The sequence below is a fragment of the Eupeodes corollae genome, chromosome 2 (assembly GCF_945859685.1).
Source record: "Eupeodes corollae chromosome 2, idEupCoro1.1, whole genome shotgun sequence".
Lineage (NCBI taxonomy): Eukaryota > Metazoa > Arthropoda > Insecta > Diptera > Syrphidae > Eupeodes > Eupeodes corollae.
The window spans coordinates 79,748,606-79,776,204 of record NC_079148.1 but is presented as its reverse complement, the minus strand read 5'-3'; the positions used below and the strand labels follow the sequence as shown (position 1 = coordinate 79,776,204).

The window sequence follows — 27,599 nt, the reverse complement described above, 5'->3', positions numbered from 1 at the left end:
CAACATTTCAGTTTTGTCTTAGTAGGTTTAGTATAACATTTTTTGGTTCTTTTTTTTTACATTTTATATATATTTATCGTTATTATTTCTTTTTTTTTCCTTTCCTTGGGGTGTTGAGAATACTTATTAGCCTCTATAGCTATTGATTGATCGCTTCTTATAGAAAGGAGCCAGGAATAAGTTGTCATCCTCTTGGATTTGAAGAGTAAGGTTGGAACCCTCATTTAGAATGCAAATTGGTGATGAATAGAATCTATCATTAATAGCGAAATCTATGTTTTCCGAAAATATGTCCCGGAGGATAGGGTTGTCATGGTGTTGAATAGCTGAAATTCTTCTTTTAGCCAGCTGAATGAGATAACTTAATAAAGGAGGAATTCCAGAGGTATCATATACTGATTTGTTACTAAACCATTTCCCAGATGGCTTTCGCCATTTCGAAATGCAGTTTCTGATTATTCTTCTTTCGAACTTTTGCAGTTCGGCAGCTACACTAGGTGTTATTTGATACCATAATAGAAAGCCGTAAGCCATTAGTGGGCGAATTAAGGTTTTATACATTAGATTTTTAGTTTTGGTTTCGACGTGCTTGGAATTCAAAAGTAGTTTGAGCATTGCTGCAGCTGTTTTGCTTTTAGCCAAGGCCATCCTGGCGTGGAAGTTCATTTTGAGTCTTTCGTGCAGATGTACTCCTAGGTACTTGATATTTTGCTTCAAAGGGATTGGGTTTCCTTCAATGTTAAGTCTGAGGTTTTTGCTTTCGCGCACGGCTAGATGGTGGCCTCTGCCAGAGGCATTTCTAAAGCAGATTAGTTCGCATTTGTTATAATTTAGGTGGATGCCCCATTTTTTGTAAAAAGCAATCACAGTGTTTAGATGACATTTTAGGTTGTTGAGGGCTTCATGTGGCCGTTCATGAGAGCTGAATAGTACAGTATCGTCTGCGTAAAGAAAAGATTCAGAGTTGTTGAGAGTGTTTGGGAAGTCGTATAGGTAGAGATTGAAGAGAAATGGTCCATCGAACCTTGAGGTACTCCCGACAGAATTGGAATAGGTGATGATTTTAAATTGCCAAAGTTAACGGATAGATATCTATTTGAAAGGAAGCTATGTAGAATTTTTATAAAACAGGGAGGGAAATTAAGTAATTTTAATTTGTATAGTAGACCGTTGTGCCAGACTGCATCGAAAGCCTTTGTAAGGTCTAAAAAGCATGCGACAGTACATCTTTTTTCTCTCAAGTTTTTGAAAATGCAGTCATGAAAAGCAAGAAGGGCGTGTTCCGTGGAATGACCTCTTTTAAAGCCAAATTGTTGGGCTTGTGTGAGCTCTACATTAAAGAAAGTCTGAATTTTTGAAAGGATTACTTTTTCTAGGATCTTACCTAGGTTTGAAAGGAGAGATATTGGCCGAAAGTTGGAAATAGTATTGGCACTATTATTTTTTTTTATGGGAATTAGATTTGCATTTTTCCAGGACACAGGGAAGTAACAGTTATTAATACAGTTATTTATTAATGGAGTTATGAATTTAGCTAGAGTGTTTTTAGATTTTCTCAAGATGAAGTTGGAGATTCTGTCAGGACCGGTTGACTTTTTGTTGTTTAAAGCTGCTATTAAAGATTCGATAAGGTTAGTTGAAGCAAAAAATTCATTGGCCACGGAGTTAGATTTAGACTCAGGAGAAAAGTTTGTAATTGTGAGGTTGTTGTTCCAAGAGGAGAAAGCATAACAAAAGGTATTTACTTCAAGTAGGTTCACCTCATCTACTTCAGGTATTTTGAGCGAGTAGAGTTCAGTGTAGAAAGTTTTAAAAGCCTCTAGCTTTTCACTAGCTGAGCGTAAGATCGTATCATTATGTGATAAATTGGGAAGCGAGGAGTCTTTGTTTTTGCGGCCAGTGATCTGATTTATCACTCTGAAGACGTTAGATGTAGGTTTAAGGCTACTGAGTTTAAGTCTAAACTGCTCGTTGATTTCCAATCTAACCCTATCTCTTATAATTTTGCTGAGACAGCGTACACGCGACGATAACTCAGCATATACATCTCCAGTACGATCCCCGAATCTGTGGAAAATTCGTTTCAGCCTAACTTTCCAAGCTTTTCTGATTTTGAACAGTCTCAAAGTTGCGGCAGAGATTCTTAGATGATTGTGATGTCTTGAGTTATGATGGCTGAATGTGTCAGCACAATCGTTAATTATCGACGAAACCATACTGATGTATTCATCGATTTCTGTGTTCGACAAATTTCTTGTGGTAGGAATGTTTAGGTCATCTAATTGAGTGTTGAGAGATCGATTGAAGTTTACCCAATTTGTGTTTTTAAAACTAACATGCGGTTGAGGAATGGTGGGAAGAGTGAAATCGTTTAGAAGTTGTATATTTAAAAGCACCGAGAAGTGATCGGAAATCAAGTCTAAGGTAAAACATCGGAAATTATTGTCGGATCTGAGATTAGAAGATATCATAAAGAAGTCTATATGCGAACCAGAAGATGGGCGGGTGGGACCTGGGGCAGCAACAATATCGAAATCCAAGAAATGATCATCCAAGAACCATTGTGCAAAGTGGGAGCCGTTGAGGTTAATTTTTGAGTCACCCCATAGGGTGTGTCGCGAGTTAAAGTCACCGCCTATGACGATATAATCGTAATTTTGCAGCGAAGAGAGAAGATTGTCTAAAGCCGGGATGAGATTGGAACCGATGTTGCAAGGGATGTAAATGGAAACGAGAGCAAGTTGTTTACAAATATTATGTGAATAAATGGGTATGGCCGCTATTGTTGCTGAGATTACTGGACATGAAAAGTAAATTTGTGAAGAGTGGAAGGAATTCTTTAAAAAGATTCCGGTTCCTCTCCCGTCATTGTTTCTTATGAAGTCATAATGATCATTGAAACGCAATTTTTGTTTGTTTTTTTGTAAGCAGGTTTCCTGCACTAGTATAGCAGACGGTGAAGTATCTTTTAGAAGAAGATCGATTTCTATTTGTTTGTCGTATGAAATAAAAGAGTTTATATTGGCTGTTATAAGATTTAAATTCATGGTGAAGGGGGGGTGAGGGAAGCAATAAAACACAGGTACGCACCTGGTTTTTTGTGTTCTTCTAGCTTTACATAATTAGGCCAGAATTCTCTAATTTTGGAAATTAATTGGTGAATGGGTACACCAAACAGTTTTTGAGATTCTTCAACGAAGTCGGACATCTCACTTTTATTAAAAGTGTTTGAAACATTCTGCACCTGCACAGTCGGAGCAGAAACCTTACCGCCTCTTATTGCATCAGCATAGGAGAAAGAATGTTTGGGCACTTTGTTTACCATGTTCACAACCGCATTTTTAATACCCTCTTTTCGGGATTTGGCTGCATATACCGTGGCTTCTTTTTTTTTAGCATTTCCAATCTTTTTGGACAGCCTTTATAGCTAGCCGGATGACCCGACAAGCCACAATTAACACAAGCTACGGTGTCGTTTTCTTTTTTTGAGTCTAACTCACATTTTCCACGCTCATGGTCGTTCAGACACTTAACGCATCTAGGTGCGAACGAGCAATACTCAGATACGTGACCGTAACGCTGACACTTGTAGCATTGCCTAGTACCCGAATTTCTGATTGAGTCCCATTTAATGCTATGCCTAAACAACATCTTAAAACTTTTTACTTTAACCAAACTTTCCCTATCCCCCAGGACACATTGGAAAAGATCTAGTGGAAATTCATTTTCTTTTGACCATTTGGTCTCGAATTTTTTAACCATTAACTTAAGTGAGGGGTCCAGCCTTAAGAGCTCTTCTTGAACTTCAAGAGGAGAGAAATTTCCTGATAACCCTCTCAAAATAACGTTGTGTTTTTTCAATTGCTTAGGAGTGAAGGAGAAAGCTTCAATCTTACACTCAGTGAAGTGTTTCATAAAAAAAGAATGTAACTCAACATCCCTTACAAAAATTTTTAATTTACCAAAACCCGTTGAAATAAACTTAATATTATCTAAACTAAACTTAGACTTACTTATAAAATCCATTAGAGTTTTTGAAGATACACCTTTAGTGAAGATTGGTGGGCACCAGGTCTTGATTTCATCTTTTTTGTTGCTTCCGTCCTTCTCTGCTTCCACCGAGACATTAGCCGTATGGATGAGCTTCTTGGCCGTTGGATTACCCAGGGAACTTTTCATTTTTTCGTCGTTCTCATCCTCTATGTCCAGAGGAATAAAGCGATTTGATGTATTTGGCTCAACAGCCATTTTTTTTGCACCTTTGACTGGAGCTGCATGTCGCCTCTTTCGAGCAATGATGCTGGAGTATAAATCCTTGTCGTTTGAAAGGAGCTCGTTGAGTACATTTTCATTTGCTGATTTAGCATCCATTTTGCACGAAGCCGTTGAAGCCCCGTTGGTCACACCGATATGCACGCAGTTGAAGCGCGGCATGGGTATTGTCACGTTAGACACTATTTTTTCGGTCATACCCTTTCCAAAGACATAGGGTGCCGGAACTGTCTCGCTCACACTTACTGCAGCGGTACTTGATTGGTTTGTGTGTGGTGTTGCATCGGCGGCGTCGCCATCGTAGTCATCATCAGCCCAGCTAACGGATCTTTGAATTTCGGAGATATCATCTCTACTTAGTAGTTGCGATGGTAGCACTAAATTTGTCTTCATAAATTTATCAGGCGGCACAGATGGCCGCAAGGAAGGAATGTTATTTTCCTCCATTCTGAGCACCCACTCGAACTTTTTCTTTTTTATTTACTTTTTTTTTTAGATTCAGATAAAATTCTTTTATGAGAATTATTCGCACACGTCTTAACACGACGAGAACACAAACCAGAATCCGAAACGCATCACCTTGTCTAAAACCTTTTTGACATCGAAATTTTCTGGTTGCTTCCAACCTTTATGGGGTACTAGGCACCCGATGTTCACCACGGAGAGGTGATAGTAGTTGTTGATAGACAGAGGTGGATTTTAAGAAAAACCTGTGGACGCTTGTGTCCTCTTGAACATCAGTATTTATATTAATTGGTTTTATTTTATGATAAACCTTGACAATTGTGTATAGGCAGAAAAGTGTAGTTTGTAAAATGATAAGAAGTTAATATAATTTGAATTTGCAACCAAAAAAAAGGTGTTTATGATTTTGTTTGAGTTGGGTCTGTTTTGTATTCTTCCGATTCTGTTTTACTGAGTATTCGTCATTTTGTCGGCTCGTGTTACTTTATTAATAAGAAAATAAAATTTATACGAGAATTCGATGATCTTGTCGTTGATAAGTGAAATGATTATTCAAAACATATAAATATGTACACATTTTTGTTACTATCACATTTTGATGATTAATCGCGTCTGCTAGGTTCTAATAAAAACATTAGATGTAAGTTTGAACGTTTCTTACGAATCATTAGATATTATCATTACAGACCATACAAAAGTTAATTATTATTGTTCTATAGAACTGAGTAATCGAATACAAATTAATAATTCGCACTAATGGATTTTTTAATTGCCAGGAACTTTCCAATCATCACGTTTAAAATAAATTTAGATATACAAGGAAATTAGTCAATGCGATTACTTATGTACATATTATGTAAGAATAAAGTAATATTATTTGATCTAAAAATATCTATACTATACCTCTGAAATTATTAACAAACAAAAGTTCCCTGAATTGTTACGAAATGTATTATTGATCTGGAGATTTGACTTTGATCTAGGTTTAATACTTTAAACGTAATTCGAATGTCTAATGAAATTTATTATTCTTGCTATTATTATTTATCTTGTGATTTTATTAAATTAAAGTGATGATAAGAGTTGCATAGTATAATAACAATTTTTTAAGAAGGTAAGATAATGTGAAAACTGATTGCAAATATTTTCAGCTTTGAATTATCTAGGAACTTAAAAAAGTGGGAAATTTCTTTATTTGAGATTTATTTAAACATTCAAAAAAAAAATCGTCACATTATTATGTTATATTTATACGATATACTATTTTGTTATTTGAAATATTACGTTACACTAAAAATTCCTTAAAAGAAATATTTATAAAAAAATATGATTTTTTTATTTTTTAGAAATTGGTTTAATCATATAACAAATGTTGTTTTTGACACGTTGTTTGTTTTTCAAAAAACATACGCAGAACTTGTTTTTCACAATAAGCTTACGTATAAGAATTGACTTATTTATGACTTAAGCTAGCAAAACAAAATATCTTGAAATGTATTCATGCACATTTAGGTATAAGGGTTTCACAACACCTGCATACTTACATACATATGTATTTGTTTGTTAAAATATTTAAGTTGTCATCGTGTTACTAAATCAGTGTGAAAATAAAGAAAATGAACATAACATATTAATTTTAAACTCATTAAAAGCTAATTTTAAATTTAACACGTAACTTAAGTATTTATGTACTGTTGCTTAGGAAAAACTAGACAGTTTGTGCTTCTTAAATATTTAAGTTTTGTATTAGTAATTGGCTAAACATAAAGTTACTTAAGGTTATTTACTTATATCTAACTTATATATTCTGGAGATGAGTTGGAAACAAAGCCCATTTAAGTTAAAAAAGATGCTGGGATGCAACGCAATCTGATAACATCCTATTTGTAACAAAATTTTAAGTTTAAGCTATTTTCAATATATTTTTGTAGGAAAGACTATCTTTAAATATATATACATAAATTAACAAGAATATTTCAATCACATAAAACAACTTAAAAGTCAGTTTCTTCTTTTATTTTCAAGATTCTTAGCTCAACATTTAATTTGTAGTACTTTTTAATAATTTTTGTTTCAGGTTTTTATTCTCTCATTTGGAAATAGCTCTACAAAATTATATTATATTTTTATTTTAAAACAAAAATAAAAAAATAAATATACATATACAATATTTTGTGGAGAATTAAATAATTTTGAAGTAGGAGGAAATGCTCTCATTTGTTCTTGGGGAATTCGGCGCGAAAATCATTTCTACGAAATTTAAGTATTATTATTGTAAGGTTTTTGTTTTAATAAAAATAAACTGTCAATTCAAATCAAATGGGGTGGCGCAACAGTCCGTTGTGAACCAGGGCCTAGTGACTTACAACTCTCAACCATTCCTGTGTGCGAGTACTGTTGTCAGGAATGGAAGGGACCTACAATTTAAGGCCGAATCCAAACGGCTAGTTTGAGAAAGCACTTTTTCATGACAAGAATTACTCTTGAAGGATTTGTCAATTCCTCGCAAGAGGCAGTTCCCGCGAAAATTAATTTTTTTTTTTTAAATTAAGGTGGCACAGTAAGGGATTGAACCCAAGACCCCTTGCATGACAGTCCAACGCACTTTTTTTTTTTTTTTTTTCAAATTCATTTTTATTATTCAATCTTAAACCTATCTTAAAGCTAGACAAAAATTCATAAAACTAGCCTAATTATCCATAACTTACAACTAACTTAATGGTCCCATATGGACACTCTAAGCTAAACTATAACACTAATTACTAATGCCTTTCGGCCTTATGATCTATTTTACTTCAACTTAAATCTTATTTGTTTTGTTTTTATTAGAAAATTTAGAAAAAACTAATATCAATAACCTTTTTTTTATTTATTTTTACTTACAAACTACTTAAAATAAGGTCCTTAAATAAAACTTAAAAACTAACTTAAACTACCTATTCTACCTATAAACTACTTAAAACTAGAACAACCACAGCAGCAAATCTACCTATCTCACATTTTTGTTTTTCATATTTCGTTGTCTTTTTTTTTTTTTATTTTTATTTATTTTTTTTTTTTAATGTTTTTTAATGTTTTTTATTTTTTTTTTATTTTTTTTTTGTTAGTCCAACGCACTAACCATCATGCCACGGGTACTACCAAAAAAACTGTCAATTGGATTTTATTAAAATCATTACATAATATTGGTTATAACATTTTGTATTAAGTTAAGTAATTTTGAATGCAGCAAAATTATTTACTTCCGAGATATGTAAGTGAAAATTAATTTTAAGTAGTTATTTTTCACCGCATACAATAATTTTAGAATTAATATAATTCCTTGTTCGAAAAATATTCGAGGTGAAAAGTATTTTTTTTTTACTTCTTTTAATTTGTAACAAAAAAGTTACGTGTTTTTTTTTTAATTATACTTATGAAGTATCACGTCCATATATACAAAAATAAACAAAAGTTATTTCAAGTCGATATCTCTTCTGGTTCATCAGATATGGACGACTTAAAATGGTATCCCGAACGTACGGACGTACGAATGTACGTTCGTCGAGAGATTCACACACAGCCATCTCTCTAAAAATCTTTGATTTAGATTCTTTGGACCTTGAAACGTCGAGAAATGTCAAAATGTTCAATCTGACGAATCGAACTGAAGAAGAGTTGGAAACAAAGTTAAAAATTCAGTTGAGGTTTATCCTTCAAATTGAGTGTCTTGCATTTAACAAAGACTTAAATTATTTTCATTTCTGTATAAGAACAGGAAAATATTTATGATAAGTAATCGTAAAGGAAAAATCTTTCAAAAATTTTGTAAAAACCGTTCAGTTCGTTGCTTAGTATGTACTAGCTCATGATTTCTTTTTATCATTGTTATGAAGTAATGTATTAGATCAAAATGTCGACTACCAAAAAAAATAATATATTTTTTCATTTAGTAAACAAAAAGTTAACAGTCATTTTTACAACATTTACGAGTATACCACACTTCAAACTTAAATGTTAACAAAAAAGGATCCAATATCTGCTGCTCTACGAAAAGTAATGAGATTTAATAATACACTAAGTTCTAAATATGCGAATGTTTAATATCAATTTATTTTGAAAGTATGTATCGAAGAAACGTTTTAATATTGATAGATAATAGCTATTGAACGATTGCTGGCTAAAACTGGATGGGTTAACTCATCAAGTTGTAGAATACTAAAACATGGATACTATAATAAATTAAAAGAAAGATAAGCCATTGACTATATTTAGTTTAGTAAGTGTCAAAAATTTCAATTTCCTGGCTTGGTTTGTTTTGCAGTGTGAGGGATGCCAAAACCCATCTGAGTTTGTTCCTGTAAATGTTAAAAACGTATTCAGGTCCATAATATATGTATGTATACAGCAGTATTTTTGGTGTGATGGTTTAGTGCTTTGAATAGTCACGACAGGTGATCCAAACAACATCGAAAATTATCGGGGAATATCATTTATGAATGTTATGGCAAAAATATTTTGCGGTGTTTTAGTGAACAGAATAGAAAAGTGGGTTGATAATAATAGCATTTTATCTTGCTTTCAAGTGGGTTTCAGGAAAAACTATTGTACTGTCGGATATTTGTTTTAATGTCAATTGTCAAAGCATTCCAATCCAGAAAAAAGAAGATTTACTCTTTTTTTGTTGATTTTAAGGCAGCTTTCGACCTTGTGAACACAAATTCACTTTTTTTCAAACTCTCTCAACTCGGAATCTCCTCAAAACTTTTAAATGTATTAAGAAATATGTGTACTGGTACAGAAGCAGCGGTTTGGGATGGATCTACGTTATCACAATGGTTTGATAATAACTGGTGTTAAACAAGGATGCCCTTTGAGTGCTTTGGTGTTTGCGTTGTTCATTAACGATATTGGTAAATATCTTCCTGGTGGGATTCGGATAGCTGTCACTACAATCAATGTTCTACTCTATGCAGATGATCTAGTGATTCTTTCAGAGTCACCAGAAAATGTGCAGCTTATGATGGATCGGTTGTCAACATACTGCAACACATGGGGACTTGCAATAAATATTGAAAAATCCAAAATCATGGTACCTATTTACAAGATCTTCTTCACAGTTTGGTTAGAGAAGGTTGGTTCTTCAATGGCCATCGTCTTGAAATCACTAAAGATTACAATTATTTGTGCGTGAAATTGAACAAAACGATGGATTTCAAAAATCATCTCATTGAAAAGGCGAAGTCTTCACAAAGCTTGCTGAATGACATGGAGGAATATTTTCTCAAACCAAAATGTGTTGCTGTCAAACAACACAAAATATTTGAATGTGTTGCTAAACCATGTCTTTGTTACGCGCTCAAGTATTCCCCAAAGGAATTTGAAGCAATAGAAAAGCTCCAAACAAATTTCATAAAAAAAAACTTTTTAATCTGCCAAATCGAACACCTAACCATTTATTTAGAAACGGGGATTGCAAAACCGTTTACCAGCACCCTTAAGATGCAGGTCAACTACATCAGTAAAGTTGCTTCACATTCAGATGCTCGTTTGACAAAGAAAATGCTCTTTTATGAAATGCGGAATAAGGACTGGTGGGTTGCAAATGGCAAACTATTGGCGATAGCTTTGGAGAAGTTATCCAATTTGATTTGAATAACTTGGCTCAACTAAAGGAGCAGCTTTACAAGATAATTCAAAAACACGAAGACTTAGTTCGAGCAATCTGGGAGCAGAATAATTTACTCGCAACTAAATCATAATCTTTTAAGTAATAATTATTTTGAAAACTCATACAGCTATAAAGAAATATCGTTAATATTCAAATCCAGATGTAAAATCTTAACCTTAAATGCCAGTCCATACAACGGAAATTTCCAGCAATTCTGTACTCTATGCAACATAAAAGCAAAAGAAGACTGCTACCATTTTATAAGCATTTGCCCAGTGTGAAGACACCAAAACCAAAGACAAAAATTTTTCCAGAAAAAAACAGTTTTACAATGCAAGAAACAATAGAATTTTTAAATGGTGTAAATTGAAAATTATTGAACTGCTTTTTAAATTCAATTTATAAGTACAAATCTTCTAAAGACTGAATTTATTTAAATCAATTCATTTAAATATATAAACTAAAATCGCTTCATATAATTTGCCAACTGAGCTGACGGATATGCCAAAGCTTTACAAAGTTCGTTATGTTTATTCAAACTGTATTAAAATATTTATAATTAAATGAATTACTTACTTAGTCACGACGGAGATCTTGGATTTAAGCCCTTCCTGTACCATCTTAAGTTTTTTTTTTTCACGGGTACTGCCTCTTGTTATAGGAATTGAGAAATCTCCCAAGAGTATTTCTTGTCATAAAAAGTGCTTTCTCAAATTAGACGTTCAGATTCGGCAAAAATGGTTGAGAGTTGTAAGTCACTATAGTTCTCAACGGACTGTTGCCCCACCTTATTTATTAATTTATTTTAATAATGCCTTTTTGTTAGGAAAAAAATTTATTATGTTGGACCTAACCAACGTCTAAATGGTTTAAGCTTAAATGCCTCTATTCAAATAATTGTTGTTTCCATATTTTTAATTAAATTATATATATGTATTGATAAAAATAGTAAAAGATATGCTTTGCCTCTATAACTTAAAAAAGGTGAATTTCAAGCTTAAAAATAATTTGTTTCAATATTATTTTTTTAAAAAGTGTCTTTTGTTTGCTTTAAAACAAAGGTCAAAGGTCAGAATTATCTTTGTGGTCTATTTAATTTATATGTGTGCAATTGGTAATTTGTAGATGTTTTTTTGCAAGAAAAAAAAAACCTTGGATAACATTTAGAACACTTCTGCCTTAAAATGTAGTTCTTATATCTCTTTAGAGTCCTTTATATCTCTTTAATCGTATAGCGAATATAACATGGGTGTCATTTTTTCTACAAACCTGCAAGCTAAAATTATATTTTGAATCTATAATCATAATATAGACAATTTATTTTTACTATTAATTATTATACATTCATATGATTCATATATGTATATTAAAATACATACAAACATAAACTGTTTACAATAATTCTTTAAAATATTAGACTTATTTTCATTAATAGACTTGGACTTTATCAATTGACGTCAATCGAAAAAAATATTCTTAACAAAGTGGGTCGGGCAAGGTTAGTCCTTCACACGTTGAGAGAAAAAGAGAGAAAAAAAATCTGAAACAATATTGCTTGTCTCCTTATTTCTTGCAAACTACAACTCACCACCTCACCCCCTTCCCATTTTATTTTTAATTGAAAGTTGATAAGAAAAATTACAAAAAAAGGTACAGACGCTCCACAGCCTGCATTCGACTTTGAACTTATAAATCCGCACCAATCCGCAATTAATGATAAGCTTATCCTGAACAACCAACCGAAGCGACCATCAGAACAGCGACGCGACTGACAACAACAACACAACAAATAGTAATTAAATTGAAATAATCAAAATTTTCATAACAAATGTGTAAATATACTTTGATGGAAGAAGATTGTGTCTTGTAGGATTGTGTGATGGTAACAACAACCCCCTAGGTAAGAAGCTCTTATCATTATCAAAAATATTGAGATGAACAAACAAGTAAACAGACGCAATATAAGAGTAAATGTCTGACTATTGATTAATCTACATGTTGAGTGACCGAGCTCATTTGCAGTGTCTGTATACCTTATCAATTTGCTGCAAATAGTTACTCTCTGAGTTTGCCTCCTTTACAAGTGACAAGACGACCAAAAACTGAAATCTTAACTCAAATCATCTCTTTACTAAATTCCATTTTCGGTGATGCCATTGTTATTTTGAATATAACATTTTAAGACAGTTGTCATGGAAAATGTCAAAATGTTTTCGATATTAAAACGCCAAGTTTCAACTATGATCGAAATTACAGCCTAATGATTGGCTAATTGATGTTCCTTAAATGTATCAGAATCATCTTGCATAGATTGACAGAGCTGTAGGATTAATTTTACAAAAAAGAAATTTCAAAAATTATTAATTTACATACATATTTCTTTAATTGATTTTTCATATTGTTTAATAAACCATACAATACAAAAATAAATTAACTGTTTGACACTTAATTTTATCAAACCTCTTATTGGAAACAAATTAAGAAATCAAGTCCCTAGAGTTCAAAATGAATTTTCACCTAACAATCAATCAAATTTGCTCTTTATTTCTTTGCTCCTTTTTTAATTGTAAGATAAACAATACTTGAGAAATAGAATCAAAAATCTATTCTCACAGTTTTCACACCAAAACGGAATCTCATAAAGAGCTGTAAGCTGTTAAATACTAGGTAAATATTTGACCAGTGTTGAAATGGGTGGAAGGTGATAATTGACTATTATATTTTTGATAGTCAAATTGACATCATCGAGTTTTCCACCTGTTTAAGATGATTCAACTCAATTCAATTCGATTGAACAATTGAACAATTTCAAATTATAATTTTCAAAATTCATTGTTGCTGTGGTATGCTATTTTGAAATGATTCCTATAAAATATTTAAATAAAGGTATCAAATGGGCTGTGTTTTTTCGAATTTCGTAAGCTTTGTCGGTTACAAGAATGCGTAACTGAACAAATTTTCTGGTAGCTCAATTCAGAAACAATACATTGTAGGAAAACTACTATCGCAGCAATCAATTTGACTATCACCTTACATATTAAATATTTATATATTCAATATTTATTAATGATATAAAAAATCAATATTAAATTTGAAGTATATTAACCGCAAACGACAGAAGCTGCTGCTTAACTTACTCGGAATAATCCTCTCTTGAGAATTGGCACTTGAGTTAACAGTTAGTACCGATTAAGTTAGTCGTTTACAAATTATGCATCATAGATAACTTACAGCTGAAAGAAATTATAATTATTTATTCAAGTTTGAAAACGATACATGTTTTTGGGTTTTTACGATTTTTCAGATTATTCTATCACATATTCAAGCCTTAGACGATCTAACGAAATAGAAACATTTTTTTCTTTAATTTCAACGAAAGCACCATGCCCTTAATGGCCGGAAATATCGTTGGTAAAAATGGTCTATTTGTATTAGTTGATGTTTCACACCAGATTGGCTGTATAAGCTTCGGAAAATGAATTTGTTCTAGTTGAAATGAAGCATTAGATTTTCTTAATTTGCTGATTTTACTTTGCATCTGAGCCAAATTGTCAGCAATTTTTAGACATCTGAAATCTTCAAACGACATCTGACAAACGCTGACAATGACTTTTTTGAAAACATACTTACGTGATATTGTAACTTCACACGATTAGAAAACATTCTCGACAATTTTTCAACTAACAAATCTGAAAATATTGTAAGATCTGACAATCATCTTTTCTTAGATTGGGTAAATTTTCATCAAAACTTTACTCACTAAAGAGCTTAAAAGTTCAAAGTCCAAAATTACGATTCAAGTTCATGATTTTATAACGGATACAAAAGGAAAGGAAGAATATCTAATATGTAGCCATTTTCTTATCATATTAATTTAAATGTCATCATTTTATGGTCGAGAATAGCAAGTCTCAGATTCAATACTCTTTGCAACCAAACTTTTGTTAATTGTTTCTTATATAAAATTAGTCAAATTAGGCAAAATTAGTCTTTTTAAAAAAATCCAACTTGAAAACCGTCTAACGCTACTAAAACAAATACGAAATTAATACAAGACACATATGATTATGTTTGATAAGCAACAAAATGGCAACACTGAACTGTTATCAATCTGTTTGCGTATACGTATTTTCCTTCATGATCCATGTGCTTTTTTAAATTCTCTTTTACTTCAGTCCTTCTTACATAAACCAACAAATGACAAAGTTAAGCTCATCATTCTCGTGAGTCGTATTTTGATCATTAGCTGAGCGGGAACTGACTACTGAGCTGAGACTCAACCTACGATGACGTCAATTCAAAGATCAATCTGTCAAATTTGAAATTCTTTAAAAGACGCATTCGTTGCATCCAAAGCGATCAGTTAAGCACAGATATTGGTCTGCGACGGATCATCGCATTAAAATTAAACAAAAAGAAGACATTTTGCCTTTTTGAAAAGTCAAAAACAAAAAAAAGTTTAAGTTACAAGAAATATTATAAATTATAAACATTTACGGAATTTAATAATTGAGCAATTTATATGTGCGTTGTTTGCTTTGTTGCTTATTAATTGCTTTCAATTAGCTTGTTATGTTGAATTAACTGTGAAAATCCATTATTTATTTATCTACCCATATCCTAAAATAAAGTACATAGTGATATTTATTCATGACCGTCCGTTTGTTTGGTTTATTGTAAAAAGATTCGCGAGATTTGTTTAAGTTTTGTGTGTCTGTTTTTTTTTGTTTTGTATGTTCGAATACCAAAAAGAAACCAATCATGTATATCGCAAACTCTACTGGAGGACTTATGCTTCAGACCATGCTCTATCTAGCCAATCACTCTAGCAGAGCTGTCAACACACTTTATGATTTTCCACCAGCACCTAAAAGTGGTAAGTGAAAAAGTCTTTAAGATATGCTTCACTATGGTATTAGTCCATTAGTACCTATCGTAACGTATTAGAAATGCAGAAAGTAGAAGGTTTATTCATTTCTTTGAGGGAATTTCGATTAAGAAAAACAAAGCCGGTATTTTTGGCCCAAAAAAGATGAATAAGAATAAGAGCTTAGGAATGCTGTTTTTACTTCCAGAATTAAGTTAGCTTTTTCTTTTTTTTACGATGCTCTAATAAAGTACCCGAATTTGTATAAGCGATACACAAGTTTGGAAACAGCATCTTTGATGGAAGGAAGAGTAAAGGCTGGTATTTAAGAGTACATACTCGTATGATTATGAAGAAAAGATTAATTAGTCAAAGTTAGCTTAGCTTAGCACCAAAGTAGCTGCTTATTATGGGTGTAATAATATATTACAATTACAAAATTACAATTTTTAACATACAAATGTATATTTTAGCATATTAAGATCACATCTGCATCGTTAAATTATATTTTAACAGATTTATTTTGCTCAAACCTATAAATTGATAATAGAAAAGTGCAAAAATTATGTTAATAAATTAATTTAACTTAATTTTTCAACCAAAAAAAAGCTTGAATCTACTATGTTCTTAAGTAGAAATATTCTTACACTTCGATTTTAAAGTTTACATTTATATAAATTGGATTTAAGCTTAAAAATGCTCGATTCTAAGAAATGCTTAATGACAAATGCTTAAGTTGTAGACGGTGGTAAGTATATAGTCAACACACATTTAATTTTCCCCTGAGTCAATTAATGCTGCAATACAAGATTGCCAACATTATGCATGATTTCATTAATTCCTTATATTTTACCTTCCATTTAGTCGAAGCAAAATAGGAATTCTCTTTAAGTAACTATGTATATGACCGACCGACATTTTTTCATTGAGTAGTACTTTTGTCGATGTCAATATAATGTCAGAAAAGAACTAAATTGTAACAAGATATAGTCTTGCAAGGAAATGAAAGAAATAATAAAACAAAATTCTGTATAAGTAAAGTCTACGCATTTATAAGAGTATGGCCTTGAATACATAAAATTGTCTTAAAATTATTAAAGATGACCACCTTCTGTGGAGAACCAGGTACATCAATTATGAATTTCAATCAATCCTGTAGCAGAACAAAATTTACATTTAAAATTTAAAATCCATGTTTATTTACTAAAATAAGGAAATGGTAATAAATACTTTAACAATGACACATCTGAGTATGTTAAGGATTCTAAAATAAATTATTTATGTAAATAAAAGTAGCATATCAGCAGTCCAAGGTAAAAAAAAAAACAAAAATGTTACCTTTCAATGAAGACAACCAGTTTCGAAAGAGGAATAACAGCCGGCAAATAATATTTAACCTCGTGGTAAAATTTTTATTTAGTTTTGTTTACCTATTTTTCGAGTAAATTACTATAGAGTGCCTTACATCTTTTTTACTTTTAAATTACAACGAACATTGCAAGGCTAACATAATTATTTTAAGTTTTTAAATGGAATTTTTTTACTCTTCAAAGAGGTGGAGAGGGGAAGAGAAACAAATAAACAAAAATATAACTATTAAATAACTCGAGATGACCAACCAAGAAAGTTTCAACATATAAAAATAAACAAAACAAGAAAAAAACAACAACTTGTTTTTGCCGCTGCGCCGACCAATTTGACGACAAACATTAACGAACAACGCACGACCGGGCCAATTTTAAGAGGTCGAGATAAATTGCAGAAACCATGGTGAATGAAAAATTAATATTTTTTGTTATTGTTGTTGTTTCTGAAATAGTATAGTTACTTAACTCTTGTATGGTTGACAAAAATAGGGTCAAGGTTGTTATCATCTTCCTTATGTTTTTTTTAAGTTCGTTATTTACGCATAGATGCGTTTAAACTTAAGCGTCCGTTTATAAAATAAAAGTCTTGTAAGGTACATACATACATAGTTCCTTATCAATGATTGATAGCAGAGTCGAGTGTTGGAGTATCTATGTTCTTATTTTTAGATCGCTAAAAATGGCTACAGCAGAGTTTCTTTGATCCAAGAATTATTTTAACAAATATTCCTTGTAGCATTTACCCATATTTGAACTTAACACGTGAGCAAATGACCGGGCTCATGTCTAAAACATTAGTAGAATTTGAATACTGCAACAAGAACTTAATTATGCTATCACAAGACTGGAATTATTTATGTTTCATGGGTGCAAACCGTTTATGTTACTTAGTCTTTGACTCAACCATATTAATTCAAAAACTTTTCTACTGCCACTGAGATTCGAACCCTCAAGTAGCTTACGAAGCTGATACACTTCCAATGCAAGTTTTTATGTTTATCAATTCCAATGACAGACTAGCATTTTTATAAGCACTCTAAAGGTTATTGTTGTAAAGTAAAGTTTTGTCTGTATTATTCTTTTTTGAACTCTATTTGTTTGTAATGGGCTTATTATCAGATTATTTAAAGATCTGACAATTCCGTAAGGGAACTAAAACAAAGGCTTAGTTTTAATCATTAGTTAGTACCACGTTTTTAGTAGTAGAAAAAAGACTTAAAACTTGAATTGAATCTGTTTTTGTTCATTGGTCATTTTTTCGCCAAATGTTCTGAAAATGCTCTTCCACTCAAGAAGATGACGGGGTTTCAATCCATGATTATCCACTGTTTTAATTTAACGTCGAGAGAAACCAAATATAATAGGGCTCATTTCCGACGCGATATATCAGCGTTCTAACTATGGCATCTAGGGTCTTATCATTATCATAATTTACACAATTAAAGAGTTATATTAGTATGATTGTAATGACATAATAAAAATATTAATTCATTAAATCTCAATTAAATATATGCATATGTATATCATACGAATTTCTATAGTGAAACAAAAATAGATTACATTCCCATATCAAATCTTAACAATTTCATATGATTTAATAAATCATATTATGTTACTATCCTGAAATAATAATTAATCCGTACTCAATCTTATCAGTTCAAAAGGAATATAGTAAAATAACATTATCATATTTATATAGCCAAGACTCTCTCTCATGCCACTGTCCACATGCCAAATAGAGATAAGCGAAGCAAAAAGAGTTCAAAATTTACCGACCCCAGACGCCCTACTAAGAAGATTGGATGATATACAACAGTTTACGTTTTTTGTTGAAATAATACTTATTTTTAGTAGGCTACATTGCAGAATCTTACAAATTGTCATCAAAGTGGCCAATAAGTGTACCAAGAAACATATCCACAAAAGTACTTAAGTATATGTATGTAAATAGTATATTATGAGAATTAACTACACGCTTAGAAATGAGCTAGCATACGAGATATTGGTAATTGAGCTACTGTCTAAATGAGCATTTTTGCTATAGCAAAAGCAAGTTCCAGAAGATACATTTACACAAGCACTATCGGCAGTGTGACCAGAATAGTTATTTTTCTCGAATCTTATTCGATCCGAAATACATTGAAATCCAATGAAAAGCTTTCAGTCTGCAAAGTTCCAACCGTTATGAATGCAAATGTGTCTTTCAAATATCACATTTTTTAACATAACGTCTCAAGATCTAATTTTGTTTAAATATTATAAAAAATTGGTAAGGATTAATTTTAATCAGTAAAAAGATAGGAAGTTAAAACAAATCTAGGTACAGGGTCTTTTCTAAAAAAATGTTTTTTTTTTTTTTATTTTCAATAGGGCACAATAGTTACCATCGCCAAATAATACAAACGACTTGATATAATATTAAATAAAAATAACAGCATACATGCATCTACGAGTAATCTAATCAGAGCGAAAAAATAATATGTATGTGGCAATTTTTGTATGATTCAACATTCAAATTAGGTCAATTTTGTGTGCAGCTTTCAACCGCGCGGCAGCAGTCTAGACAAGTTCCAGTGTATTATGCATGTAGTTTTTTTTCTCAAGACAACAAGTTGAAATTTTGTTTGTTATTTTCATAGACTCCGAATAAATTATAATTTATGAAGATCAAGATAAAATTTTAAACAAAATTCTTCGTTGGCCTTTTGGTAAAATGTGACAGACTTTTTACAGTTTGTAATAGCTAATTTCCATTTCTCGTTTACTAGAGGGCCTAGATTTGCTCAAAACTTCAAGATTTTACGAAAATAAGGCACAAGCATTTTCATAATCTGTCAGTGAGTTTATATTTGAGTGAGAAAGTCTACGGCGTTCATTGTTATTAATTGGAAATTTGACCTTATTGATATTGATTTAAGATGGAAAAGGGAAATTGATTATGTTACCATAAAATCGTCCAGTGCCATGTGGATTCATTGGCTTACTGGTTCATTGAAATACTAAATGTATGTATAATCAACAGAAAACCTTACATTTCATAAAATTATTAAGCTGAGTAGAAGTAGTCGATACAACGAGTACGAACTAATTCCCTTTTAAAATTAACAATCATTCAAATAGGAAAGTGCGTATACGCCCAAGTGTACATTTGTTGAAATATCACCTAAGGGCATAAGGTTTAAAAAAAGGTTCTGTAAACATGATTCCATACTTAACTTCACACATTTTTCTTTTGCACAACTACATAGAATTATACAAACTTCCAAGTGACAAGCTTATTTTGGTTTTAGTATTTTGTGGTAAGGTGCCCAAATGAAGTAACTATGTGTTCTTAATTTCCAAAAGTTATAGTATTCCTGTTCATCTTGTTATTGTCAGTAGAACAATTTTCAGCGAAGGACATTATTACAGTACCAGCATTGTTCTGCATATTATGAGTCATATTTTTGTCGTTTTAGGTAGGTCGAATATGTTTTTTAAGTTATAATGTTTTCTATATTTTTTTGATAACCTATGTTTTATGGATGATGTGTGATATCATCCATTTAATTTATGTAAATTTAAAAATAGGATTTGAAAGTGCAGTGCAATTATTTAACCAGGAACTTAAAAATACATATGATAAAAAATGTTGACCTTACTCCTAATAAATTGACAGCATTTTAAGATATCTTTATAGCATTTTTTTTTTTTTTATAATTAACAAACACTTAAAGGGTTTTTATACCTTTAATATTCCAAAGACACAGTGTGAGCATTAGGAAAAGAGGGAAGGGTTGGATAGGAGGTGTCGGTGTACATTGGTTTTAAATTTCTGAACATTGCAATGACAGGGAAAGATAGAACGTGGCAAGGCGTTCCACATGTCTCTGTTAATGAGATGGGAATTTTTTTTATTGAGTTAATTCAACTAATAACTGTTTTCATTAAGAGCAAGATCTAACAATATAAATGTAAACAAATATAATAACTTATGGAAACGAGTTGAGGTTATTGTGCTAACCTGACCTGGATAAAGAAGAAATTAAACCCAAGACCGTATGCAAATAAACGAATAGAGAAGATTTCATTGAAAATCAAGAATTGTTTCCTCATACATATCTCATATTATTTTTAACTGCACCATATAGAAGTTTCACTAGTTTCCTTCCATTACAATTTCCATATTATACTTGTTTTCTTTATTTTTGCAATAATGAATTTGAACTTTGAGGTCATATAAACAATACCAACTTATTTTCTAGCATAAACGTGAGTTTATTTTGTTTCGATTCGTTAACAACGAACCTAAGGTATTCTCTTATAGCATTTCTTCATGTTGATTAAAAATTTCAACCATTCAGGTACCTTTGATGATTTCTTCACAAAAATTTAAGAAAAAAAAATAATTCTATTTAAAAGATAACTCCCCTAGATAAATGTTTTGAAAACCAATTTAGAAAACAATCTTATCGCAACTATGATTTATTAGTTTAGGTTTTAAAAATATCAAATATTAATTCAATCTTAATTTGTATTTATAATGTATTCAAATAATTGTCTTTCGATTGGAATTCTTATCTATTTTTTTTTTCAGATCTTAATGAAGTCAAATGTTACGGTGTATATGGGTGTTTTCCGTTGAATGGCCCTTGGACGACAAATACTCGCCAAATAAATGTTCATCCACAGAAACCCTCAGAAATTCAGCCACACTTCACATTGTATACAAGAAGAAGTTTTGATTATCCACTTTTCATAGACTTAAATGATCCCGAATCAGTGCGGAGCATGGGAATTAATCCAGAGGGAAAAATATTTGTTATAGCCCACGGATATCTAGAACGTGGTGATATTCCTTGGGTGAGTTAAAAAAGGATAGTAAGAGGTTCAGTTTTACTCACACTTGTGTCCTAACATAATCTTTAAGATTGCATTCATTGACTTGACATAAAGATTGGATTTTAAAAGTTTGCAATCAATAACAATGAAAAAGGAATGAAATCACTTGAAAAGAATGCTCAGCATGTCATTTGATACAAACATTTCATTTAAATGTTAATTCATTAGATGCATTCTTTAGGTTTTAAGAGATTGCATTCTTTCATTAGAATATGGTATAGCAGAGCATACTTTAAACAAACAGTGTTCACAAACTTTATTCAATAATAAAATTGTTAATTTTCTTTCAGATGATTGAATTGGGGAAAACTTTAATGTTAAGCGAGCCAGAAGGCGGTGCATCCGTGATTTTGATCGATTGGGGTGGTGGTTCGATCCCACCATATGTCCAAGCTGTGGCTAATATTAGGCTTGTTGGGAATATTGCTGCTCATGTCATTCATATGCTCTACGTAAGTTAATATAAAATTAATTTCTTCAAATCGACCTAGAACTTAATTTTTTGAATACTTACAGGAAGAACTAGAAATGCCAAATTTAGATAAAGTTCACTTCATTGGCCATTCTTTAGGTGCTCATATGGGCGGTTATGCTGGCTATCATTTGCAAAGAGACTTCGGTCTTAAATTAGCACGAATCACTGGCATGGACCCAGCGGCACCGCTTTTCTCCGAAACAGAACCAATAGTTCGTTTGGATGTGACTGATGCAAAATATGTGGATGTCATTCATACAGACGCAAATCCATTGATGAAAGGCGGATTGGGCATTTACAAAAGTATTGGGCACATGGATTTCTTCCCAAATGGAGGTTTTGATAATCCTGGTTGTGGTCAAGGACTTCATCAGTACATAAATAATAAAGAAAAATCATTTTTCTTAAATATGCAAGAATTTTTGGGGTGCAATCACATTAGAAGCTATCAATTTTTTACGGAGAGCGTAAGGACGAAATGTCCGTTTGTGGGAATAACGTGTGATTCATATGAGGTGAGCTTCTTCTTTAGAAATTCTTCTTGTAAAAGACTTGCTACTCATATTTAACTAATTTTTGATTTTGTAAATTTATTCTAAACCCTTTGCATTCGATTTGAAAATAATTCCAGAGTCTTAAGGCTGGCAAATGCTCTAAATGTGATACAAATGATTTACACTGCATAAGAATGGGTCTCCATAGTTATGAAGACTACATAGATCTTTTAAAGGAACAAAAAATCGAAGAAAACTCAACTTTGACAGCTTATCTAATGACTGGTGAAAAGAAGCCTTTTTGTCGTAAGTCATAAGAATTCACATTATGTATTTGTTGTAGCTATTTCTAATATTTACATGATTTTACCAACAGGGGTTCACTATAAAGTCACTGTAAAAATTTCAAATTCCGACGAAAGTACCCTTCATGGTGGTGAAATTGGAACACTTTCCATTCGTCTACATTCTCAACGCAAACGATTTACAGATAAAATCAAATTCTCTGACGAACCACGTTATTTCGAGCCAGGTGTCGAATATACATCAATGGTACCTGGACGTGATTTAAATAATCCCACATATGCCGCCGTTTATTGGGAATATCAAACTAATCTATTGAATCCATTAACGTGGCGAATACTTTCGTCACCACGAATTTATTTGGATTACATTATAATAGAATCTATGGAGAAGGATCTTTATTTAAAGCTGTGTCCACGGCGGAATGCACCTGTTTTATCGGGCAGCGAAAATATTCTGGATTCAAAATATTGTGATGAATAGATGAAGGTAATGCTCTTTCCGCAATGCATCAATATGTTCTTAGAAAAAGATCTTGAACCATCAAATTTGAAAAGAAGGTTTCAGAAATAATGGGCATTTTCATTTTCTTATCAGTTCGAAGTTTTTGTACTTTGGGTTTGTCATACAGTATTTGGTACTTATGGACAAAAGTTTATTTAAACACTCGTCTTACTATAAGTTAAGATCTAACGTCGAGAAATGTTTTCTTATGCTCATAATTTAAATTATTTAAATCATATATCAATTTCTGAAACACTTTTTCTTTGTGATATACTCTTAGGTAGAATGTAATCACTAAAATAAGCCGGATAATGTAGTGTTATCCAAGACAAAAAATGCAAAAAGGCGCTTAAAAGCGCAACTATCCAAAATGTGAATAAATTAAATTATCAATTAATCTTAAAAATAAATCTGTTTGGTCAGAGAGAACATTTTTAAGGATTTAAGTAACAATAAAATATAAATAATTGCACTATAAGCAACAAAAAAAAAAAAGAAAAGTAAGGGTCCCCAAAGTGGATGTTATTTGCTTGAATTAGTGTTTTTATTATTTTATTAGGTATTGAAAAATACAACAATTAAATTGTGTCCCTCCAAAAGTTCATAAATATATATTTATTATTGATAAAGAGATAATTTAAGTTCATTAATTTATTTTGAATTTTGGTTTTCATAAAATTCATCACATAACATTTAGTTCTGGACATTATCAATACACTAAAATGTACACAAATAAACTATTGAAGAAATATTATAATTTATGTAGATCATATACATATTCGTAAATATTAATATTATATTGTAAGATTTAATTTATAAAAAAGATTTAAAATTAATTTTGTTGTAATAGTTTAAAAAGTTAATTTAATGAAACTGTATTTTAGTTGATAAAAATTTAATAAACGAAACAGTTTAAATAAGTATTGGTTTTAGTTTTAGTTTTAAATAATTAAAAAAACAATATTGGAAATCAAAGCCATGCACAAATCTTCTAGTGTTACGAATTATAAGAAGTGCACGTTCCTGGAATCAAAGATTCTTTTAAAATTGACTTGAAATGTAGGTACCCGACTTCAAACTCAAGCAAACCCTGTTTGATGTTACCACTGCAAGCTTATGAAATAGTTTTTCAACTTTCTTTCGGATATTTTTGTAATAGATCCCATTCATCAAATTGTAATTCCCTGATGTATCAGTGCCTTTAATCTAAATCAATGGCTTTGAAAGAAATTACTGTGTGTGTGTGCTTATATGTTCGAGGTACCTTTATTCGTCAGCCATATCTTAAGGACCAATAAAAGGTAGTAATACAAAAATTGACAAATTTAGTTGACACCAGTGGCCTATTTCATCAAATTACAATTACAAATTTGTACTTGTTGATTACATTTACAAATTTGTTTTCAGATTTTTTGTTTTACAAAGTACAAACTTAATTCCAACAAATCTGTAAAAAAGAAAATAAAAGAAGGGAAATTGTATTTATGTTATTCACAAACGCTTCACCATTTATTTTGCAAAATTGTAAACAACAACTGTTTTTCACAAATTTGTTAGTTCTCTTAGTGCTAAAATCAAAGACCAAAATGAAGAAGTAGAACAAATTTGTTTCTTTTTCTTCCGATTTGATACGTGATACAAAAAATGTATTATTTATTATTTTAATTGCCCTTCTACACTCTTAAATGATTGAGGTAAGAAAATTTAATTTTTAGAATACCAATCGCATTTTCTTTTATTCTTTCAGTTGATTTGTTTGCTCTATTATATTTTAATTAGCGTTCTATCGATACATTCATAAACAAATGGCATACCTAAAAAAAAATGAATCACAATTTTAAGTTGGTAGATTAAATTTACCGGCAATATTAAAGAAGAATTCACGAATGCTTCCGTGTTCTCTTTGCCAACGTAGATACTATCCGCCATTTCCAAGCCAATGTAAAGCTATGAGAAATTGCTGTTTCGGTGTCAGTGAAAAGTTTTTTTCTAGACTCATTTGCAATCCGAGGTCCAATCAGTCTTATTTCCTCTGCCTTAACACGTTGTAACCGAAACTTTTCGTTGAAAACAAATATATATTTGTCTTCGTCTATTCAACACAAAATGTTCACTTACGTATATTGCTATCGGTGCTATAATGCCTTCCACGTAAGGACATTATTAGGATTGAAATGCGATTTCTTTCGAAAATTACAGATTATTATTTTATTAACATACGATCTTTCTATTGTAATACATTTTCAGTAACCGAACAAATTTGTAAAATTTCTTGATTTCGTGAAACACAAAATTTCTAAAAATATGCATTTTAACAAATTTGTACTTGTAATCAATAAACAAAATTCACTTTTGGTGAAATGGAAATAATGACATTTCTAAAAATATCCCTTTATAAACAACAAGTACAATTTTCTAATACCAAAATTTTGTGAAACAAAAGAAATAGATTTCTCCACAAATTTGTTAAAAAATGCTTGTAATCAACAAAGACATTAAAAAATCTATTTGAAAGTCTTTTATTAAACTTATAGTTATAGTATCGGTTTTGATAATTTTTAATTTAATTTGTCAACACACCCTTTTACTAATTATCAAACCGACGACACCCCGTAGTAAACGAACCGGATAAGTCAACTTCACGAAAAAGCTTTTTATGAACTTCCCATAGGAAGTAATTGTAATCGGTCCGATTTGTCGAATTGAAATGTTTAGAGAGATGTCTGTGCGTGCGTACGTTCGTATGTTTGGGAAGTTGTTTTCGTTTTCCATAGCTCAATAACCGGTGTAGATATCGCCTTCAAATAAATTTTGTTATACATATAATAATGCAGAAAGGACTCTCAAAAGAATTGAGTCGTTTTTTTTACCATAGCGATTTTTAAAAAGGATACATTTTGGTTAACCCAAAATATTTCATGAACCAATAACATTAGAGTCTTGAATTAAATTTGATATAATGTATATAAACATGTATATTTTTGGGAAAAAAATCAGATTTTTTTTATAAATACATAAAACTGAAAAAATATGTGCCACCTTGAATATTTTACGAACGAAAACTGATTTTGTCTCCAAAATGATTGGATACAATGAAGAATAGCGTTTTTGACATCTGGTAAAATATTGAGAAAAAACACATTGACAGTTTTCTAACAAAAATTAAAAACCTAAAAAAAACATTACTAAAAGTTGGTAGAAAATGATTTTTGACTCAAATATCTTTTCAAAAACTTGAGATATTGGCTTCAGATGATTTTTTTCTTATTAAAAATATTGTTTGCAAAATTCAGTAACATTTTGAGAAAATCGAATTGACAGTTTTCTTACAAATAATAAAAACCTTAAAAACAACAATACTGAAACTTGGTAAAAATTTACTTTCGACTCAATTTTTTTAATCAAAAATAGTGGTTTCAAACTTATTTTATTTCATAGATAAAACTATTTTCCACATTCAGTCATTTTAACAAAAAATAGTACGAAAAAGTTACTAAAATTAGTAAAAATCGCTTTACGACTGAAAACCTCGATAAAAAATTTAAAGTATAATATTTTTTCGTATGCAAAAAATTGGTCGTAATTTTTAAATTTTTTTGAATAATTCAACTGACAACTTTTTTAACAAAACACGAACATTTAAAAACCTCCTAAGCAAGACAAAAAAGCAGATGGGAAGGGATGGGAAGTTATCAGTGTGGGTCACATCCTAACTTCTATTTTTGTATTTAATTAAATGTTAAGTTTATTTAAAAAAGCAAACACTAAGAGTAGGTATTAGGGTGACCGCAACTCCCGAAGAAATTTTTTTTTGTCGAATTCGTTACGGGGGAACCCCATAAAATGATCAGCCTTTGCAGATTTTTAGCTAGCCAAAATTTCAGCTCGATTCGATAACGCTAAATGCTGCCGACACGTGCTCAAAGTTTCAAAAAACTCTTTTTTCTCTGTTTTGCGAAGTAAACTAGCCCTAGCTCCCAAACAACTGTCCCTATTCTCATTATTTATACAGGGTGTCCCGTAAGTAATGGATAACCCTGAAATGCCGCATAGTAGACTTTATGACCGTCCTGAAAACTGATAAAAAAAGTTCTATCCCAACCACAAGAAAAGTTATATGCATTTTTTTGTTCTTTGCTTTATTTTTTTTCTTACTTTACATTTTTTGAATACCATGACTACAAGTGAATGAGTTCCATCATTTTTTTCAGGAATATTTTACATTACTTGTGCCAACACATAAGTAGAAGAAAATTATTATAACTGTTGGACTTTGCGGTTTCTACGATGTTGTCCTAATAACAAAACCAAGTTTTCAACT

General features: G+C 31.2%; 1 protein-coding gene across 1 annotated transcript; it reads left to right on the top strand.

The window, feature by feature from the left end:
* The first annotated feature begins 14,730 nt into the window (after nucleotides 1–14,730).
* LOC129946417 (pancreatic triacylglycerol lipase) lies at nucleotides 14,731–24,201 on the top strand. Its single transcript, XM_056056598.1, has 6 exons — nucleotides 14,731–15,263; nucleotides 21,198–21,463; nucleotides 21,793–21,954; nucleotides 22,019–22,492; nucleotides 22,609–22,777; nucleotides 22,848–24,201. Exons 1-6 carry the CDS (start codon nucleotides 15,149–15,151, stop codon nucleotides 23,255–23,257), a joined length of 1,596 nt encoding a protein of 531 aa, XP_055912573.1. The 5' UTR covers nucleotides 14,731–15,148; the 3' UTR covers nucleotides 23,258–24,201.
* The last annotated feature ends 3,398 nt before the right edge of the window (nucleotides 24,202–27,599 follow it).

What these genes read in the sequence shown, in the direction of transcription:
- LOC129946417 (XM_056056598.1), top strand. Translation starts at nt 15,149, where the DNA reads ATGTATATCGCAAACTCTACTGGAGGACTTATGCTTCAGACCATGCTC. An exon ending in TCCACCAGCACCTAAAAGTG is followed by an intron (nt 15,264 to 21,197) that starts GTAAGTGAAAAA and finishes TTTTTTTTTCAG; the next exon opens with ATCTTAATGAAGTCAAATGT. An exon ending in TGAAAAGAAGCCTTTTTGTC is followed by an intron (nt 22,778 to 22,847) that starts GTAAGTCATAAG and finishes TTTTACCAACAG; the next exon opens with GGGTTCACTATAAAGTCACT.